Below are 16,092 nucleotides of genomic sequence, written 5' to 3' on the forward strand. Positions count from 1 at the left end.
CGATGCCTCTTTCTATAAAGGTCGCCACTACCAACTCTATTTTCGCCAGGGCGTCAGTACTATGGGCTAAAGAGCTGGTCAAAATGGTGCCTCCTGTGCTCCCCAAACTACGCCAGGGCATAAATAAAGTGGCCAAAGCGGCTGCCCTTACGGCGGACTTGAGCTTGGACTGCATTCAGCACTCCTCTAGGGCCATGGTGGCGGGCGTAGCCGTTCGCAGGGTGCTCTGGCTTAAGGCCTGGAATGTAGATTCTAAATCGGCTCTGACATTGGCTCCTTTTGCAGGATCTGACCTCTTCGGCCTGGCACTAGAACCTGTCCTTGTTGAGACGCAGGACAAAAAGAAGGCTATGCCATCTGCCCGCAGGGACTCGAGACGCTTTTTTCGTGGCTCACACACCTCCTTTCGCCCCTACAAGCAACCCTACAACCAAAGCTATGTCAGTAGAGAATTCCAACACCAGGCCCCCAGAGGCTCCAGCAGACCACAGTGGCGGCAACGAAACCGGGGTAATTCCAGGGGATCTGCCTCCAGATGATTTACCTCCTCCTACTCACAATGTAGACAATGACGCCACCCCAGTGGGCGGCAGGCTGGAAGACTTCTGTGTAACCTGGATGTCCACGGCCTCCGACGCCTGGGTGATAGATACGGTGACCAACGGCTACACAATAGACCTCTTCTCTACTCCCCCTCATCGTTTCATCCCCACACCACAGTCCTCCAATCCAGCCAAGCATCAGCAGATGCTTCAGGCAGTACATCATCTGTTCCAGATACGGGCAATAGAGACCGTGCCCTCTGCTCAAAAATATCAAGGCACCTACTCTATCCTCTTTCTAGTGCCGAAGAAGGACGGCTCCTGGAGGGCCGTCCTCGACCTGAAGACGTTCAGCCACTATGTAAGGAAAAATAAGTTCAAGATGGAGTCTCTCCATACCATCAAGGAAACCATCCGCCCAGGGGATTATTTGGCATCGGTGGACCTTTCCGAGGCATATTTACACATTCCTATCAGGGATGTCGACCGCAAATATCTGTGCTTCGAGTACAACGGGAGTCACTTCCAGTACCGCGCCCTGCCCTTTGGCCTGTCATCCGCCCCAAGGGTATTTACGAAAATCATGGTCTCCCTAGTCTCCCACCTACACCTCCAAGGGGTGAATGTCCACTCATATTTGGATGATTTGCTCGTCAGAGCGCGCTCAAAGGACCAGGCCATCAAGGATGTTCACACGACACTGACGGCCCTGAGGGACCACGGGTTTGTGGTCAATACAGAAAAGAGCCACCTCATTCCATCGCAACAGCTGGTGCATCTGGGGGCAGTGTTCGACACTGCACAGGGTACGATTCAACTGCCATAGGAACGCAGCGACAAGATCATTGGTCAACTGTGTCCCCTACTCCATAAACGCAAGGCAGACATCATGGTTCTGGCTCAAGCCCTGGGGTCCATGATAGCTTGCCTGGAGTGCACCCCCTGGGCCAGGTGGCACTCGCACCCTCTTCAGTGGTTGCTCCTCTCTTGGCAGGACCACATCATGGCGGTCTCAAGGAAATCTATTCTGATCTCTCCAGAAGTCAAGCTCTCCATGCTCTGGTGGCTCTCCCCGGCTCTCCTCTGGGGACGCCAGTTGGCGGAACCTCGACGCAAGATTGTCATGACAGACTCCAGCCTGTTGGGCTGGAGAGCTCACTGCCAGGGCCTAGTAGCACAGGGTTCCTGGTCGACCAAGGAGTCCAAACATCCTATCAACTGGTTGGAGCTCCGGGCTGCTCGACTGGCTCTTCTCCACTTTCAGCATCTTCTTCAGGGGCCAACATGTCCTCCTTCGGACGGACAATGTGACAGTCAAGGCTCACATCAGCAGACAGGGCGGCACAAAGTCCAGACTCCTGATGCGAGAAACAGACCTCCTGTTTCACTGGGCGGAATCCTCTGTGCTATCCATAGTCGCCGAACACCTGAAGGGCGAAGAGAACGATCTGGCGGACTGGCTCAGCCGCAGGTCCCTCGACCCGGGGGAATGGTCTCTCCACCCAGAGATATTGTTCAACTCACGCAGGTACTGGGGCAGCCCCAGGTGGACCTGTTCACCTCTCCAAGCAACCACCAACTGCCCCACTTCTTCTGCAGATACCAGTCACCTCTGGTGGAAGCAACCAATGCTCTTCACGCCCCATGGCTGGGCAGCCTGCTATACGCCTTCCTGCCCACCGCCATCATAATGAAGGTCATCAAGAAACTGATCCTGGAGAAGGCAGAACTGATCTTTGTCGTGCCTTTCTGGCCGCACGGGCCTTGGTTCCCAGATATCCTCAATCTAGCCGTTCGACCACTGTGGCATCTTCCAGCGCGTTGAGACCTCCTCTGCCAGGGTCCTGTGCTCCATCCTGATCCCCAGTGGCTACAGCTCTCCACCTGGAGGTTGCGTGCGCGAAGCTAGTGGCCAAGGGATATTCAAAGCAGGTTCAGAATATCATCCTGGCTGCACGACGACCGTCCACGAACCGTGTGTATCAGGCCACATGGGACACTTTCTTGAGATGGGCATGCATGCACAACAAAGGCCCACTGATGGCTGGGGTTCCGGAGGTCCTTGCCTTCCTGCAGGCCGGATTGGATCTCCACCTCCGTCCTAGCACACTAAAGCACCAGGCCTCTGTGCTCTCTTCAGTTCTGCAGATCTCCTCCTGGTCCTCTGGATGTTCGATTCTTCACCCTCACCTTTCCAGGTTCCTGCGAGGTGCCTCTAACCTAGCTCCTCCTCCCATCAGACGCTTCCTGTCCTGGAAACTTAACCGTGTCCTGAATGCCCTTACCAAGGCTCCCTTTGAGCCCATAGGAACCATACCGCTGAAGGTCATTTCTTATAAAGTCATCTTCTTGGTAGCCATCTCTTCTGCTCGCAGGGTATCCGAATTAGGGGCCCTATCGGCTAGAAAGGAGTTTTGCACCTTCCAGTCAGATGCAGTGATTCTCCGCTTGGATCCTATCTTCCTTCCAAAAGTTAACTCCATGTTTCAAAGGTCCCAAGTTACTGTTCTCCCTTCATTTTGTCCCTCCCCGGTTCATCCCAAGGAGAAGTTGTGGCATAACCTCGATGTGCGCAGGGCCCTGCGCATCTGCATACTCTGAACCAAGGATATCCGCAAATCGGACGCTCTCTTCGTCTCTTTCCATCCTTCAGCCCTGGGCAACAAGGTCTCGAAAGCCACGTTAGCAGGATGGATCAAATCGTGCATCCTAATGTCATACGCAGCTCTTCATCTTCCCCCCTGGAGGTGTCACCGCGCACTCGACTAGAAGCGCAGCTACATCTGCTGCCTTTTCTGCTCACATTCCCCTGTCTGAAATCTGCAGGGCGGCCACTTGGGCGTCCGTGACTCCCTTCATTCGGCATTATAAGGTCTCCGGGTTCTCTCAGACCCAGGTGGCCTTTGGCCGTACAGTTTTGCAACAAGTTCTCTGAATACATCCTGCTGACATGGGACACATGTCAGCAGCTTGGGCATGTCCCATCATGAGGATCTCCTACTCAGGGGAAAAAGGAACACTGGTCTTACTGTGAAGGGTTCTTTTTCCTTGTAGTAGGAGATCCTCCGCCCCACCCGGATGTATTATTCTAGGGCAGGGAATATGGCCTCTCCAGACGGCTGCCTGTCAGGGTGATACCAGGTCAGGGGTTAGAGCTAGCTCTCAGGGTTCCTAGTCCTCTCTATTTCCCACTATTGATCACTGCCTAATCTGTTTTTCTAGTCTTTCCTTTTTAAATTTCTTGTGCAGCATACAGCACACATTCACAGAGCTCTCTCCGCTGAAGTCTACCTTTCCTCGCTCAATAGCCCTGGAACTGGGCTGGTAGGTAGCCACGCCTCCAAACAATTCACGAGGTCCAGTTCTGTCTCAGGCATGCTCAGTTCAGTACTCATCATGAGGATCTCCTACTACAGGGAAAAAGAACCCTTCACAGTAAGACCAATGTTCCTTTCTATATCCTAACAGTACTGGCAAGAGTAGAGGGTGATTTTTCTTTGATTTTCTCCTTGTTCCTGGTGTCTCCATCTTCTAACACTTAGAAGCATATTTTCAGGTGGTGTGAGGTACAGAAGGAATTGGCAAAAACTGCCACTTTGTGCAATTCATGGAATGATTTAGAGTGCAGCCCCATATGTATTAAGGACTATAGTGTTAATGACTATAGAGCCCCTGGTGGCGCAGTGGTAAAACTGCCACCCTGTAACCAGAAGGTTACAAGTTCGATCCTGACCAGGGGCTCAAGGTTGACTCAGCCTTCCATCCTTCTGAGGTCGGTAAAATGAGTACCCAGAATGTTGGGGGGCAATATGCTAAATCATTGTAAACCGCTTAGAGAGCTTCCAGCTATAGAGCGGTATATAAATGTAAGTGCTATTGCTATGTAAGTGCTATACCTCTGCTAACTTGTCAAAGAGGCACCTTTTAACCTGGTGATTCTCTTTATTTAGCAGGGTTAGAGTAACTGGCCCTATCCACCCCCAGCACAGTACCTCCAGTGACTGTTGCTGGTGTCTATCTTATGTTTCTTTTTAGATTGTGAGCCCTTTGGGGACAGGGATCCATCTTATTTATTATTTCTCTGTGTAAACCGCCCTGAGCCATTTTTGGAAGGGTGGTATAGAAATCAAATAAATAATAATAATATAGAAACCAATTAGTATACACTTTTATTTAGCCAGTTAAACTGCATGAAAATTTGATTTAATTCAATCCACCATGATTCTCAGCTGTGAACTTAGCCTCCAAATTAATTATACCAAAGAATATAATGTGGGCTGAATTTGCTTTGAAACATTCCTTGGCACTGAGTTCATTTTTACTGGAATAGTTTTGCCCTATTGGTGACAGTGGCAAGTGATTGCACACCATGACTTAAAGGCATGGCAAGGTACTATTAGTCAAGCACAACAAAATGAAAACAAAAGTGGTTATTGGTATGCTGTGGTGCAGCTCAGTTCTGACTTGAAAATAAGTCAGCGGGTCTTACTCACAAGTATGCATGCACACACTTTGGAATAAGCCCAGTTGAGCAAAGTGGGGCATGAATAAACATGCACAATATTCTATTGTTAGTGTATTTTGAACTTTAACTTGCTGGCAAAATATTAGACAAAAATAATTGAACTCTTGTACTATCATATAAATCAGCTGATAGGTTACCTGCTTATTCTAGGAACATAGGAAACTGCTTTATACTGAGTCTAGACTACTGGTTTATGTAGCTCAGTATTATCTGTACCAACTGGCAGCGGCTCTCAAAGGTTTCAGGCAGGAATCTCTTGGCCCTACCTCAAGATTCCCGGGAGTGAACCTGGGACCATCTGCAGATGCTCTTCCATTGAGCTACGTCCCCATCCCCTAACGGCAATATTTTATGGTGCACATATGTCACCTATCCATATGCAAACCAAGGTGGACCTTTCTTAGCAAAGGGGACAATTCATGTTCACTATTGCAAGACCAGATCTTCGCCCTATTCTAGATAATATATTTTTTCCCCTCTTAGGAAAAATCATAGTAACTTCTGGTATTGTCTAGAACAAATTAAGTGTGTGTTCTTTGTCTTGTAAATATTTGTGTGGTGATTCTTGAGTGTATTTAACAGCAACATACTTTCTAAAACTAGAACTTATAGCCTGTATAACTTGCAATCACTATTTATAAGCACACTTGGTATACTTTTGTTTTTCCTCTGTTGTCATACTCAGTTAGTGTCTGTGGATATGACTCTTGTGGTGTGCAGAATGTGGGTTAAGCTGTTTGGAATGAACGAGTCTGCAGTAAAAAGCAATCTTAACTCCAAGCACAGATGGTAGATAGCCACCTCTTTAGTGTGACTAAAGGGGTGATCAGATTCTTTTTTCTTACCTGCAGTTTTCTGCCTGCTACTATTGCTGCTGCTTTTGGACTAGGGAGGATCTTGTGTCAAAAGAAAGTGTCAGGAAGGAGTTGGTGCATCCTGGGCTTTTCCCTGCATCCCAAATCAGAGGCATATTCCTCATCATCACTTCCCTTGACCCAAGAATCCTAAGGACAGCAGCGCAAAGGAAATCGCAAACACTTCAGCTGTGTTAGCTTTGTTTGTTCTACTTTACAGGGCTGATAGCCTGTATGTAATGGAGACAAGCAGATTACTGTTAAATAGCTATATAGTTAATGGAAAGGAATACAGTATCTATAAGCCAGAATGATGTAACTGAGGAACTAGTTTGGAGAGCTGGATGTTTGTTTGAGGCAGATGGTGTTATGGATAGCAGCATGACTGGATTCATTATTTCTATAAACAAAACTTTCTAGATTATATATAGTTGTCATTAGATGAATAACTGAAAATTGCATTTTAGTGCAAATTAAAAATGACACAGTTGCCCTGATGAATTAGGGGACTGAAAAGACTATAAGTTAATGGTACGTATAGATTTTACAATTAGAGAGCTGAAATAGAACACATTTTCAGCATAACAGTGGTACGAGCAGTTAGGTAAAGTGGAATATATTTTGCCACTTCATTCGCTTGTTGGAGACTATTACTACTCTTCTGGATGAGTAATAAATTACAGATATATAAGGAAGCCTAAATCCTACTGTGCATAACTTATAACTTTTTACTGACAATTCTGCTGAGGCTACCTGTGTTTTCACTTCTCATCTTGAAAACAGTCTTCTTCCAAATGCTTTTTGAGCAAAATGGGGAGATTCTGTTAGCTGGGGCTAAGCATCTTTCACATAGGTATGACTAACTAGTTGCAACCAGCCTTGTTTCTTTTGTTGCAGAGAGGTTTTGATTATGGGTAATGCTTGATTTTTTAAAAAATAATTATTTAACATATTTATATACTGCCCAAAATGCAAGTCTATTTTGGAAGAGTGGGCAGAGCTATTTGTTTAGTCTGTTTGACTCTATATTAGAGAAGCCTGTGAATATCGCTATCTCTGTGTATTGATAAATGTCTATATATAGCTGTATATGGAATCATGCTGATATCCTGAGGATATAATTGAATGCTTTTATCAGAGCACAAATAAACCCTTTGATATTTTAGCAATGGAATTAATAATAATAATAATAATAATAATAATTAATAATAAATAATAAATAATAAATATAAATAGGCAGAGAAATCTGCTGCAGCAAGAACAAGTTAAGGAATATAATCTTAAATTGTGGTGGTAAAACGCTTAATGTTGTGAAATGTTTAGCTCACCTGAAGAGAGATAGAGATTTCACCTGAACTACTATATATAGGTTTGTAGAGAAAAGCCCAAGTAGTTACCAAACAGTTTCTTTTAAGCAAGTCCATTTGTGTGACTCAAAATAAAGACTGAAGAACAGATCTCAGAAAGCTGACTTGGAACAATTATGTATAAGAAGGATTGGCTTGTAGTGTATGACTTGAGTGGGGGGGAGGGGAGACAAAAGATCTAGCTGCATAAGAAGAAATGTATATCATATTTGATCTGCAGATGAGGTCTGATTGGTTTAGTCAATCTCTAATTTAATGCTCAGGTGTTGACTCGTGTGAGATTTGCTTCCAAATTTGCCCATGAATTTTGCATTCTAGTCATATAGTAATAGACAGTATGCTGCTGATGTCACTGCTTTGCCTTATCAGGCTTTTTTGCTCTTTGTTTCACAGGGAGCTGTGATTGGTATAGATGATGAGGACGACAGCACCTTCACAATAACTGTTGATCAGAAAACCTTCCATTTCCAGGGTGAGCTGAAATAAGAGGTTCTTTCTTAAAATAGATCAAATCACTGATGCTACTCTTGTTACAATTTAATGGACTAATTTTAAGCTTTAAAAAAATTTAATTGCATGCATAAATATACAGGGAACATTCTGGAGTCAGGAGCACTGTGGGTTAGGCAGGGATTTCTATCTGCAGTGTATACATATGTGCTAGAAAGGACTGTAGCTTTGGCAGGATCTGGAGATTAAAAATTTAAAGGATATATCAGTCAAGAGGGAGAGAATAATGGGCTTTCGTTGATGGGTTTTGCTTGCAAAAAAAACCAAAACACGACACTGATGATCTTCTTCGTTATCAAGATGTGCTGTTGTGCCTTCCTGCATGAAGAAAGCCACAAGATTCGGGGAGGCTGCAGCTTTTGTTGTATAGAACTTAAAGGCTCAAATATGTGAGGAGACAACATTTTGATTTAAAGGTGGACCTTGCTTCAGGAGCTGCAAGTTGTCATTCATTTCATCTATTCCTTTTTATTCTTGCCTGTCACACCATTTTCCTGCTAATCTTTTTATTCATATTTACTAACTCCAATGCCATCTGTTACTGCTATGTTTCGTCATTGCATGCTATGGTTCACCAGTAGAAAGGGTAAGGTACTGTATTCTTCATTGGTGTTTTTATACACCTCCAAAATACTTCTTTGCCTACAAACCTGATAAATAATGTTTTATAAAGTGCTTCCTTTTTCATGGTTTTAGCCTTGAGTTTAAATCATAATTTTTTCTTCTGTCGGTCTGTTTTTCTCCCCTTTTCATTTTTGGAGGATCTGTAAAATAAACGCTTTGCCTGAAACAATAAGCATTGGGTAGAAATTAGAACACTGACTTGTGATGTAATTATTTTGTAGTAATGCAGTCCTGCATTGTTTGTCTAGTTTAATCAAGAAAATAATAATATTTGACAACTTATTATACCTTTTGTGAGAAAATCTTAGGCTCCATATTGTATAAATCTATATTTTCTGTTACTGTGTCTTCTCAATGACTTAGCTGTTCTGTGGCTTTTCACTGGCTGCGCTAAGCACCTTAAGAATTCTCTGTATAACTCTACACTGCAAGATCACAAATGCTTAATTACTTTGCCTGTGGTCTATGGTCTGTCAGCATTGTTAGCTTATTCTTGGGAGCATTCTTCAAAAAATAGTGGTTATTGTATAGTTTGTTGCAGGTAGAGGCTGAAATCTGCAGTTTTCTACTGCAGCTATTTAAGGAATACCTTCTGCAGTTGAGTTTTGCAGCAGTTCAATAGCTTTTGTGTTGCCAGCTTGGAGAAAGGAAATCTTGTTGAGAAATGGGTACATTATAGAAGAACAAAATAAACAGAATGTAGCTAACATCTTTTTCAAGTAACTTATTCTAGAAAGTGTTCTTGTTTAATTCAAACTAGCAGAAATACAAGAGCACAAAATTTCATTTCATTTAATTCATTGTGCTGCTGTATTTCTGCTTGTGTGTGTGTGTGTGTGTGTGTTTGTGTGTTGTTGTTTTTTAATAGTGGTATGAATTATTTAAGATGGCATTCTATAGTGAGTTATCTTAGTGATGCTTTGGTGATCTTGGTGATGGTTTATCAATTGAAGATTGAATGTAAATAACTAAATTGTACATTTAAAGAATAATAAATGTGCTCCAACATGTGCAGACTATGTGACATGTATACTGAGTGGGATGTAAAGATTAACTTAAAGTTTAAGTTTAGCATAATCAGGGGAAAATCTCAAATTCAGTTAACTCTGAGCACGGATAGAATATTATCACATTTTTTTCAGTATATGGCCAGTACTGACGCTTAGTAAAATGTACAGTACATTTAAAATAATAATCATGCCCACACCCAGAACCCCATGTGCATTCCATTATGAAGATCTCCTTCTGCTGAAGCAAATGGGGGAAGATGTTGCTAGTGGAGAGCTCTAAGTGCAGATTACTTCTGTATTAGCTAGGAATTGTTGGATTGGTACTTGTCTGAATACTAGCATTGCATGCATGTTCTAAGGGCATCTGCTTTGGATTTATGTTGGTCCTCTTCTTAAATTTTAGAAGTTTTATTAGGTATTTTAATAAAAAATATAATGACAGGTGAATATCAAGAAATGTATTATGGTTGGTTCTGCTTCATAGGAACATAGGAAACTGCCATATACTGAGTCAGACCATTGGTCTATCTAGCTCAGTATTGTCTTCACAGACTGGCAGCGGCTTCTCCAAGGTTGCAGGCAGGTTTCTCTCTCAGCCCTGTTTTGGAGAAGCCAGGGAGGGAACTTGAAACCTTCTGCTCTTCCCAGAGTGGCTTCATCCCCTGAGGGGAATATCTTGCAGTGCTCACAAACAGAATAAATGTTAGTTCATTCATAGGAATTTCTAGACCAGATTAGCCTTTTTGGAAGTATACATAATCCTTTAAACTGAATAAATATAGGACGTAGGTCATCAAACTTGAGCTATTTCCTATTCCCAGTACTAGGTGCTTCTAGTTATGAATCATGAGCTGTAACCTCGGTTGCAAATGATGAATAATTTAATTGTGCCAACTCCACTTTAGCTATAAAAGATTTTTGAGCTCTGATGCTATGACTTTAATCAGATATGCTCTTGATACTGTGTTAGAGCATCCAGTTCTCCTTCTTGGTACCATGTATCTGTTGAATTTGGGGGAGGGTTGAGTATTTGAGGCCTTTCCACAGCTCCATTTCATTAGCTGCATTACCCTTTCCTTATAAGGGCTAGAGATAGGATCTGACCAACAAGAACAACAAATATTTATATGCCGCTTTTCAACAAAAGTTTCCAAAGCAGTTTACATAGAGAAATAATACATAAATAAGATGGATCCCTGTCCCCAAAGGGCTCACAATCTAAAAAGAAATGCAGGACAGACACTAGCAGCAGTCATTGGAGGTAGTGTGCTGGGGGTGGATAGGGCCAGTTACTCTCCCCCTACTAAATGAGATTAAGTGCCGTCAAGTCAGTGTCGACTCTTAGCGACCACATAGATTCTCTCCAGGATGATCTTTCTTCAACTTAGCCTTTAAGGTCTCTCAGTGGTGCATTAATTGCTGTCATAAGAGTCCATCCACCTTGCTGCTGGTCGTCCTTTTCTTCTCTTTCCTGCAACCTTCCCCAGCATTATGGACTTCTCAAGGGAGCTGGATTTTTGCATAATGTGTCTGAAGTATGATAGTTTGAGCCTGATCATTTGTAGGGATATGCACAGAACCAGTTTGGAGGCACCTTATGGGCCTGCAAAATGGTTCGAATGGTGGGCAGTTCTGCCGGTTCAAATGCGGGGGGCGGAGCGGTTCTGCTTTAAGGACTAGGTTAGTGTTAGTGTTAGTGCACTTACCCCTCTCTCTGCTTTTCCCTTGCTGGTGCTCCATGTTTTAAAAGTCCACCAGGGCGGCAGCGTACTTCCCTGCCGCCCTGTTGCCACCTTTACCGGAAGAAGGCAGAGGTATCTGACGCACATCACATTCCATGGCAGAGAATTCGATAGATTAATTATGAGTTGTGTGAAAAAGTACTTCCTTTGGTTGGTTCTAAATTACCCCAACTTCTGCTTCATGGGATGGCCCCTAGTTCTAGTGTTGTGTGAGAGGGAGAAAGATTTATCTATCAACTTTCTCCTCACCATTCATGATTTTATAGGACTCTGTCATGTCTTCCATCAGTTGTCTTTCCCCCCCTAAACTAAAAAGCCCCAGGTGTTGTAGCCCTGCCTTGTAAGGAAGGTGCTCCAGGCTCTGGTCATCTTGTTTGCCCTCTTCTACACCTTCTCCAATTCTACAATGTTCTCCTTAAGATATATGGTGACCAGAACTGTACATGGTATTCCAAATGTGGCTGCAGCATAGTTTTGTATAATGGCTTTATAATATTAGCAGTCTTATTTTCATTCTCCTTCCTAATGATTCCAAACATAGAATGGGCCTTTTTCACAGCTGTTGCACACTGAGTCAACAACACTTTCAATGAACTGTCCATCCCAAGATCCCTCTCTTGGTCAGTCACTGACAGCTCAGACACCATCAGCTTATGTGAAGTTAGGTTTTGTTGTGTTTTTTTGCTCCAATATGCATCACTTTACACTTGCAAACACTGAACCGCATTTGCCATTTTGTCGCCCACTCACCCAGTTTGGAGAGACCCTTTTGGAGCTCCGTACAATCTTTCTTGGATTTTACTACCCTAAATAGTTTGGTGTCATCTGCAACTTTGGCCACCTTGCTGGTTACCCCTACTTGTAGATTATTTATGAATAAATTAAAAAGCACTGGCCCCAGTACAGATCTCTGAGGGACGCCACTTCTTACATTCCTCCACTGAGAGAACGGTCGATTTATACCTACCCTCTGTTTCCTGTCCTTCAACCAGTTACCAGTCCACATATGAACCTGTCGCCTTATCCCATGACAGCTATGTTTTCTCAAGAGACTTTGCTGAGAAACTTGGTGGAAAGCTTTTTGAAAGTCCAGGTATACTATGTCAACTGGATCACCTTTATCCACATGCCTGTTTTCACTCTCCAGGAACCCCAAATGTTTGGTGAGGCAAGAATTACCTTTGTAGAAGCCATGCTAGTTCTCCTTCAGCCTGTTCTTCTATATGCTGAACAGTTGTATCTCTGAGAACACTTTCTATCAATTTGCCTGCAATAGACATTAAACTAAGTGGCCTATGATTTTCTGGATTCCTTCTTGAAAATTGGTTACATTGGCTACTTTCCAGTCCTCCAATACAGAGCCTGAGTGTAGGGATAAATTACATATTTTTGCAAGGAGGTTGGAAATTTCACATTTGAGTTCTTTAAGGACATTTGGGTGGATGACATCTGGCCCTGGCAATTGGTTAATTTTTAATTTTTCCAGACAGTTTAGAATATCATCTTTCGTCTCAACTTCCGGTTCTGATGCTGACCGAGCAAGACGCTTCTCTTTGAGTCTCCAAGAGAAGACCTGCAGAAAGTAATGGGGGGGGACTCTATAACTACTCCTCACCCCACCGGATTAAAGTGGGAGGTGTAAAAGACTCACCAGCCCGGAGAAGTCAGCTCCTGTTGCGAGGGGGTGCGGGGAAGCTGCAGTCTCTTCGCACCAGTCGAACGACAGGGCTAGAGTCAAGGAGAGTTCTGCAGTGTGGAGTTCAGGCTGCCTGAAAACCAAGCTCGGAAGCGTTGCAATTTCTACTAAATGCCAATGACGTAACAAAGGAATTTATTAAGAATCTCATCTAAAAGAACAAGGAAAATAACAACTTGCGAGAGAGCCCTATCCAACAATGTTTCCTGGCTGCTTCCGGATGCCAAGGTGTGGTCGAGATACTATAACTCTATATAGAGAGTGACTAAAACTTTATAAGTATATCTACAGAGAAAAAGAGCTATACCTCTGCAGTATCTTTGGAAAAGAGGGATGTTTAATGCCCACTCTAACCTTTATGTTTTCAAATGGCTACCAATTCTGTTGAAGTAATTTAAAGTGAACTAATTCAGCCAAAGCCAGTCAAAGTTCCCTAAGACATTAAATTGTTAGTCTACAATTTCATTCTAAGTGTAAAGATTCGACGCTGGACAACACAGAGGTGATTACAGCGAACTTCCGGGTGTCTTGTGATGTTTTGAAGAGCGTGAAGTATAGCTTCTACCTTCTTTTTGCTACAGCTGATTTTTAGCATGAGTCTACAAATACGAACTTGAGGAAACCTGTGACTATATAACAGAGTGAACAAACAGATACACTTTGAGTAAAGAAGAACTCAAAAAAGTTAAAGGATGAATTGGATTCAAAGTGGAAACTATTCCTCCCCCTTTGAAGTTACAGGAGGGGTATATTGGCTAAAGAGTTAACCTTGTTGTAAACATCCAATCTGTTACTGTAGTCTTGTATATTAGAATGTCTAAGAACAAGAATACTCCAACTGGAACCCAAACCCATATGCCTAGAAAACTATCAGTGGGAACGATTCCCCAAGTGGAAAGGTCCACTGGTGAAATTTGGGAGTTGCTTCAAGCTATTAATAGTAAACTACAGTAATCCCTCGACCTACGAACTACTCAGCTTACGGTTTTTTCGAGTTACGAGCGACAAAAAAGACCGGAAGTAGTTGCTGGTTTAGAATCAGCTTACTCGACCTACGAATGTTTAGATGCGGCTTCCTCGAATTACGAGTGTTTTGAGACTTCCGTGGTGTGCTCCTCGACTTACGAAAATTTCGACCTCCGAACGTGCGTTCGGAATGGATTATTTACGTAAGTTGAGGGACCACTGTAGATATAAATAATGAAGTAGTACAGTCTATGGTTAATGATATGTAAACTCTTAAAGAGGATATACAACAGATAAAAGCAGATTCACAGGTTTTAAAGCAAGATATGTTGCAGTTGAATAAGGAGGTACAAGTGATAAAACAAGGGATCACAGACAATTTAAACAAATGTAACAACTTGGAAGAAATAAGCAAGAGAACGATGGAGGAGACTAAGTTAACTTCTAAAAAAATAGAAGCTGTAAGCCAGGAGATAAAAGAATTGAAAAAGGAAAAGGAAGAGTTAGCCAACCAACTTGCAATGTTGCAAATGGTGCAGAGGGAAAGAATGCTTAGAATAAGGGGAATTCCAGAAAGTACTCCTCAAAATTTACTAGATGTTCTGACAAATGAATTAGCTAAACTCTTGCAGGTGGATATATCTAACATAGAAGGACTGGTTGAAGATGCCTACAGAGTAAACAACACTCGTGCAGTCTCCCATAAAGTGTCCAGAGATTGCATAATCCAACTCAATTCCAAATCTACTCAAGATCGTATTATACAAGCCCATTTTCAAGATAAATGGAAAATTAACGGTCAAATTATAATGGTGATGAAAGAAATCCCAAGGAGATTTCTTATGAAACAAAAAGATTACAAAATTTGACTAAACAAAATCCCCTGTAGATGGGAGTTCCCTCAAGGGGTTGCCTTTACTTTTAAAGATAAGAAACATAGACTAACCAAAGACCTAAAAGTAAAACAATTTCTTCGTAGGTATAGGAATGATCTTCAGATCTCAGACAACGTCAAAAAGACATAAGGTGCTAAATAAGGGAGGAATTGGCAATATAAACAAATAGTCAGTATGGAATTAAAGCTCTTTTTAAAAAAATGTAAATGGCTTAAACATAAAAACAAAATGCCAAAAAATATTTCACGATTTGAGAAAAAGAAAACTGGATTTGATTTGCCTACAGGAAGTGCATATAAGAATGGAGAGATAGAAAGTATTTACAAAATAAAGGTTAGCAATTTGAAACCCTAGACATTAAGAAAAAAGGGGGTGTAGTCTCTTATACAAAAGACCTTTTAGAGCCAAAATTGTTATATAAAGATGATTATGGAAGAGTATTGGTGGTAGAAATAAAGGTTGGAGATCCAAAGTACATAGTAGTGGGCCTATATGCCCTCAGTGAGGCAAAAGTAGAATTCTATAGAAAATTGGAAAAACAACTAACAGAGATAGATAGGCAACAGATTATATTAATGGGAGACTTTAATGGAATTGTCTCAACGCAGGCTGATAGAGATACAACAGATTTGAGGGGAAATGATGGGAAATCACCAAGAGTTTTTCTTCAATATGGTTGCCATGACATATGGAGAATCAAAACTTAGATGCGAGGGAGTATACTTTCTTTTTAGATAGATATAAAACGCATATGAGAATAGATGATTTGGGCCAATGCAGACGTGTAGATAACAATTAAAGATATCATTACATGAACTACTGGGGAGAGAATGTTTAACATATGGGCAAGTGGAAGTCCTTATTGTGTGTGTTTGTGAGTGTTTGTACTATTTGTGTTTGTCTTTTGATGTTGTGAAAATTGAATAAAAAGTATATGCAAAAAAAAATAAATCATCTTTCGTCTCCTCTATCTGATTCAGTTCTTTAAACTCTGTCCCTGAGAAGCCTGGTTCAGGCAAAGGTATATGCCCTCTATCATCTGCCATGAAGACAGATGTAAAGAACTCTTTTAGCTTCTCTGCAATCTCCATATCCTCAATTATCCCTTTCACTCTCATATCATCTAACAGACCAACTGCCTCCCCGGCAGGTTTCCTGCTTCTGATGTAATTAAATAAGCTTTTGTTCTCCTTGATGATTTTAGATAAATGTTCCTCAGACTCTCTCTTTGTCTCCCTTATTGTCTCTTTGCATTTCTTCTGCCAGAATTTGTGTTCCTTTCTGTTCTCTTCATTTGGGCTGACCTTACAATTTATGAAGGAAATCTTTTCCCCCCTTTAGCTTCCTTGACTTGACTTGT

General features: G+C 42.2%; 1 protein-coding gene across 4 annotated transcripts in view; it reads left to right on the top strand.

Moving 5' to 3' along the window:
- OSBPL9 (oxysterol binding protein like 9) overlaps positions 1-16,092 on the top strand; it is a 139,559-nt gene that overhangs the window by 23,357 nt on the left and 100,110 nt on the right. For all 4 annotated transcript variants that reach the window (XM_053249963.1, XM_053249965.1, XM_053249964.1 and 1 more), the window contains exon 3: positions 7,682-7,760. In XM_053249963.1, the coding sequence (XP_053105938.1) occupies positions 7,682-7,760 (79 nt within the window). The remainder of the gene's footprint in view (positions 1-7,681; positions 7,761-16,092) is intronic.

The sequence above is a fragment of the Hemicordylus capensis genome, chromosome 4 (assembly GCF_027244095.1).
Source record: "Hemicordylus capensis ecotype Gifberg chromosome 4, rHemCap1.1.pri, whole genome shotgun sequence".
Lineage (NCBI taxonomy): Eukaryota > Metazoa > Chordata > Lepidosauria > Squamata > Cordylidae > Hemicordylus > Hemicordylus capensis.